General features: G+C 48.6%; 1 protein-coding gene across 1 annotated transcript; it reads left to right on the top strand.

Annotated features, from left to right (window-relative positions):
- Positions 1-4,813, top strand: HIGD1A (HIG1 hypoxia inducible domain family member 1A). The gene is made up of 4 exons (XM_026046180.1): positions 1-16; positions 962-1,072; positions 2,665-2,799; positions 3,821-4,813. Exons 2-4 carry the CDS (start codon positions 970-972, stop codon positions 3,868-3,870), a joined length of 288 nt encoding a protein of 95 aa, XP_025901965.1. The 5' UTR covers positions 1-16; positions 962-969; the 3' UTR covers positions 3,871-4,813.
- Positions 4,814-5,762: the final 949 nt, after the last annotated feature.

Raw genomic sequence — 5,762 nt, 5'->3', positions numbered from 1 at the left:
CGAAGCGCGCGGCGAGGTGAGGGGTGGGCGTGTCACGTGGGCGGGCGGGGGTCACGTGGGAGGGGACCCCCACCCCCGGTGGTCGCGGGAGGGGGATGGGGGGGGTCATTGGGGGCCCTTATGGGGCGGGGGCCCCCCCAGGACGTGGCCGTGGGTTGGGGCCTCCCGGGAGCCCCGGCAAGGTCACCGGGGCCGGAGGCAGCAGCGGTGTCCGCGGGGCCCGTTTCCACCGCGCGTCCCGGCCGTGCTTTGGGGCGCCTCCGTCAGACCCCCCGTCACCGACCGCGCTGAGGAGCGGCGCCGCCGGGATGCGGTCCGGCAGAGCGCGGACCGGAGCGGGAATCCATCCGGCGCCGCTCGCATCCGCGGAGCGGCCCTGGGGCTGGAGAGCGAAGCGGGAGCCGGTCCCGCGGGCCCCGTGCCCGTGGCTTGGGGGTCCCCGCGGCCTGGGGCGGCTCCATCCGCAGCGATGCCGGAGCGCGAAGGGCCGGCAGCGGCCGGGCGCAGCCGTGACCTGCCCTGGCGGCTCCGCGCCCGGCCGGGGCACCCGCTGAACGGGAGCAGCACCCTCGCCGGGGCCGGAGCGGCCAAGGAAGAGCCAGCGGGAAGGGCCTGGGACGGAGCTGGGAAGCGCAGCCGGGGGCTGAGGAAACCAGCGGCCTGGAGCTGCCCGGGAGCTCGTGCAGGGGCTTGTAACAGTGCAGAAAGGGGTTTATATATATATATATATATTATTTTTGTTGTCACTGACTGCAATGTGATGATCTTGCTTCTAGATTTAACTTGAATTAAACTGCACGCAGCTCCTCGGCCAAGCTCAAGCCTTGCTGGTTCTTGTGTTTGTATTCAACTTTGCAGCTCCGTTGACCATGGGATAGGGAAGAGATTGCCTCCTCTTTTTGTGAAAAAGACAAAAAAACTCTTGGTTCCTGGAAAAAAAAATTGCTCTTTCTGTTTGCAGCCGTCATCATGTCGCAGGGTCAGGAACCTGTTTTTCCTGAGTATGAGACTGAAACCAGCCAGACATCCAAGCTGTTAAGGAAATTTAAAGAGACCCCATTTGTACCCATTGGTAAGTTTAAATATGAAGAAATGTGTTTGCATAGGCTTTTTTTTTTTTCTTCTTCCTCTCATGAGCAATCGACAAGATAAACACGGTCACCTACTGTGGATGGGAAATGGCTTCTGAATGACTTCCTCGTGCAGGCTTGTTCTCTGGTCGCACCAATACAGTGCCACTCTGAAGCGGTATTTTGCTAGGAAGTGTAATTAATAAGTGTTTTGTTACTGTGAATGGCAAACACAGAACCTGGAATCCAAAAGAAAATACTAGCAAAGCTGTTAATGAGTGACAGAGCCTGTGTGTGGTAGGGAGCATGTCTTGCCTGTCCCCTTCGGAGCGGAGCTGTCTGTGATCACTCGGTGTTGTCTTTTGAGCCAAGAAAATACATATTTTTAGTGTCTAAAATACCGTTTGCCTGGAGAAGGTTTGACCTTTCTCTGCAACCATTTTGGTCTAAAATGTGTTTTCCTGTTAGGTTTTGGGGTAGCCCAGTTTGAGGAGGTGGATGAAGGTCTCGGGTTTTTTGGGGAGAACCTGGAATGTCCTATCTGGCCTCCAAGGAGAGGCTGGCTGTGTGACCTGAGAGGCTCTCTCTGATCAGGACCTTCTTCTCCAGGCCATAGGTTTTGATTTATAGCTGCCCTAAACTGAGGACAGGTCCCTCGAGTGAAGTGTTCAAAGCTTTTGCCAGCAGATGTGTCACCGGTTTCTGTGGCTGCAGGACTTTGCTCCCTCTTCTCCCTAGCTCAGACTGTGGACTTGTGTGAGTTCGGGTTCCTCCCAATAGATTAGCAAAATTTACTTTAAACCGATGTCAGAGCTAGTTCACCAGCCCCCAAAGTCTCCCTTTCAAAAAAGGGTTTTACCACTTCTCGAGTGGAGCTGGTTGTAATCCTACTTGGGGAGCCAAGTTGTCCTGCAGGCAGCAGTAAAATATGCACAACATTCAAAACTTGGCAGCCCTTCTTTGAACTACATAAATAATTGTCCTAAAAATGGCATAAAGTGGCTGGAATGGGGCAGTTTTGTGCCATGTTCTGTGTTCTGTGAGAGTGTGGCTAGAGTTTGCACAGTCTGGGACCTGTTGGATCAGTTTGGTCTGTGGAAATGAAAAGGATCCCCCATGAAAGAGATTTTGCTGATCCTCTCTCCTGGCAGCACAGGGCAGATAACACGTGACTCATCCTGTTCCAGTGAGAACAGGTCAAAAGGGGGCAAAACTAAAACCAGGGAATTCGGCAAACAAGTGGCCCCGTTGAGGTGCTGAACTCAGTGCTGGAGCTGAGTGGTTTTGGTGGATTCCCGCCAAAGCAACGGAGCAAATTGTGCTTTCTGAAAAATATCCAGCGCTGATACCCTGAGGATATTGCCCGAGTTCGTGTCTCTCCATTCTGACGTGGTTCCTTAATGCAAATTTGCCTGTTCTGACTTGTGCACTGAAGGAAATAGCTCTGGAGTGCAAAGAGGAGAAAGGCCAGGGATTTGCTGTCTGCACAGACACAGCGATGAGGCGAAAATGTGCCAGCTCCCAGGGTTTCTCGTTTAAAGATATCACTTTTTCCAAACGTGAGGGCTTTGTCCTTGGTGTCTTTGCCTTGCAGGAATGGCTGGCTTCGCCATGGTGGTGGGGTACGGGCTGTACAGGCTGAAGCACAGGGGGGACATGAAGATGTCGCTTCACCTGATCCACATGCGAGTGGCGGCCCAGGGCTTCGTGGTCGGAGCGTTAACGTGTGGTAGGTACAAAACAGGGGGCTGCTCCTTGGCACCGGCCAAGCGAGTCACGGAGACCCCCTCAAATCAGTGTGCGAGAAATACCCCTGGGGTGGAAGCATTCAGGATGCTGCATTTAAACAAGTTCATGAACATTTGTGATCTGATTATTTGCTTGGCCTTTCTAAAGTGACCTGATGTGTAAGAACCCACATTCTGATATAAAACTGTGCTCTGAAAATACAATTTTTGACCACTTTTATAAATGGGCGGTATGTGAGGTTCATCTCAAACCATTTTTTAAAAAGATCTTCTAAGTGTAAAATAACTTTATTTGGAATAGGAGAGGGCGATGAATTGGAGGGGGAAAGGTCACAACTATTAGCAGAGGGGAGGGGGGAAAAAAAAAGTGAAGAACTAGTGGCACCAGTGCACAAATTTTACAGTGAGTCTGTGTTTCAAAGGTGATACTGTTCAGCAGGCTCCTAAATGTGCTGAAAGTGAAAGATATTAAATTGCTTCTTGTTTCAAAGCAGGCTCCTCTTGCTAAAAGTTAATCTTAGTGATTGTTTCTTTTTTTCTTTTTGTCTATATCTGCTTTTTTATTGCAAATGGAAAAATTGCTGTTTCTGAGTTTATTGCTTTGGAGAATAGCTTGCCTAGAGAGTTGCATTTTCAGTACTGGAATTGTGTTATCAATTGTACTCAGTGCATCCCAGGTCTCATATGAGTATTTATGGAGCACATGAGTGTAGATTGCCCATCTTCTGAATCACTGTTTGCTTATGTGTGTTTATCTTTGGCTGCAAAGCAAACAGGAGTTTGCTGGTGACCTGCATATCTCTAGAATAGGAAAATTTTCTCTGTAGGTAAGTAATGTAATGTTCTTCCTAGATATTAAAAACCAGACAACAGAAAATGACAGGAATTGTGAATTCCTGTTGCCCAGAATCCCAGTTGTTACTGTTGAGCTGTGTCGAGTTTTGTTAACTCAGCATTATATATTAAAAAGACTTCTAATTGGTTTGTATTTCTGTCTCCTAGGTGTGCTATATTCTATGCTGCGGGACTATGTGGAAAAACCCAAGGAGTAGAGGCAAAATGATTGGAAAACTGTCCTGGTGGTGGCCTGTGCACTGCAGCTATAAACCTCACATCGAGGGGTTCTTTAAGGGGGGAAAAAAAAATACATGGTGTTAGAGAATTGTCCTATATCTATATTGTGTATGGTACCTTGTTTTGAGGCTGTCAGTCTCAACAATTGCACACAGGGGTAGTGGTTATCCGGGACTGTGTTTTTTGGATTGACGCTGCCCTATCCCAATTTAAGGGATAGGGCAGAGTATGATCCATTTATCTTCCCCTTGGGTATTAACTCGCTTAAAATTGGTGACTTGTTTTGCTGCCATTGCCCCAAATGACAAAGTCTGAACTATTTTTCTCTTGAGCTTCAGCCAGGACATAGGCCATGTCTGCAAGTTATGTCATGGTGGTTCTGTTATCTGTCCTTTTCTATCCTATATATTTTGTCAGTCTCCAGCCTTGTAACTTAGAAGCTTTCAGTAGCACTAAATGATTTATAAGATATAAAAAGATCTATGAACATCTATTTTTTTTATTTAAGGCATGAGATAGGTATTTGGTATGCAACAGCTATTTAAATGTTGTATTTATTCATTGTTAATGACTTGAGGCACAAACTCCCTATTTTTACTAGATGATACATTTTGAGATTCTTGGAGTGCTAAATCTTGTAACTGTCTGTTCAGAGTAACTTTGGGTAACATTTGTATGTTAACATCAAAATTATAATGCTGTGAAAACTTAATCTTGATTTGGTATTTGATACAGCTCTTAGATTTTTTTTTTTTTGCAGTATTGTTCTTTTTATTTAAAAAAAAAGAAAAAAAAAAAGAACTTTGAAACATTCAAATCTGGAAGGTCCTCATCCTCCTTAGTGAGATGTAAAGCACTTCTCTGTAAATTGACAAGTGTTAATTTGTGCGGGAACCCCATGTATTTCAAACGGCAGTCACAAGAATAAATGCAGTAAAGTGAACTTGTTTTTTAAAAAACTTACTTTGTTTGTATTTCATGGTGGCACAGCAGTGTCTTGGTGTGATAGAGGGGGGGGTGTTTGTCACCGCTGTGCTGCATTTCAAACAGTGGGAGCACTGGATGTAACTGGTGTTTGGCTCTGTTTTCTTGTGGGGTGGCTCTCTGTGACTGTGGGTAGACTAAAAACCAGGAAAGCGGGAGGAGAGGGAAAAGCCCTTGAAAGCATCGTGGAGTGAGGAAAGGAGGGATTGGCATTAAGCCAAGCACCATCACCACAGTTCCCTGTGCGGGGGGTGGGAAGGCGTGTGAGGAGGCAGCATCGCTATCCCCCACCGCAGCGTTTTTCCCGTGCCTGATCCCCTTCCCTCAGCCGGCGGGGTAGGAAATGAGCCCGGCTTTGACCCGACCGGCCCCGCTTTCCCTCAGGCGAGGAAACAACATGGCGGCTGAGGCGAGAGGCGGGAACTGCGCCCCGTCCCGCGGCCGTGACGTCATGCACCGCCCTGGCGCTGCCTTTGGCGCCGGGGGCGGGGCCGCGTTGCTATGGGAACCACGCGGGCGGCCGTTGCGGTAGGGACCGTGAAGGGAGAGGGGGAGGGGAACGGGGGGGGGGGACGTAAAAATGGTGTGAAAAAAGGCATTAAACGGCACCACTAGTGTGTGGTGAGCCCAGCATTCAAATAAAAGGCGATGGTTCTTTACTTGTGCCGCGTCAAGATAAAAGTATAGGGTGGTGCTGCTCTTGGGGAAAGCTGGGAGGGCCGGGATCCTGTGTGGCCCACATGGCTTTTAGTGGGAGCCCTGTTGTTAACACATGAGCTCGGGCACCCCATGACCTGCTCCTCTCTAAGATGTTTGTCTTGATTATTTAAGAAAAATAAGTAAATAAAACATCACTGTTGGAGAGTCCAAAGCTGCCACCTTTGGA

This window comes from Nothoprocta perdicaria, unplaced genomic scaffold (genome assembly GCF_003342845.1).
Source record: "Nothoprocta perdicaria isolate Ctin4 unplaced genomic scaffold, notPer1 scaffold_424, whole genome shotgun sequence".
NCBI lineage: Eukaryota > Metazoa > Chordata > Aves > Tinamiformes > Tinamidae > Nothoprocta > Nothoprocta perdicaria.
The sequence above is the reverse complement of the archived record's forward strand: the minus strand, read 5'-3'. Positions and strand labels throughout refer to the sequence as shown.

Excerpts from the sequence above, each read along its gene's own strand:
- HIGD1A (XM_026046180.1), top strand. The coding sequence starts at position 970 with ATGTCGCAGGGTCAGGAACCTGTTTTTCCTGAGTATGAGACTGAAACC. Across the intron at positions 1,073-2,664 it reads GACCCCATTTGTACCCATTG|GAATGGCTGGCTTCGCCATG; the intron begins GTAAGTTTAAAT and ends TTTGCCTTGCAG. Across the intron at positions 2,800-3,820 it reads GGTCGGAGCGTTAACGTGTG|GTGTGCTATATTCTATGCTG; the intron begins GTAGGTACAAAA and ends TCTGTCTCCTAG.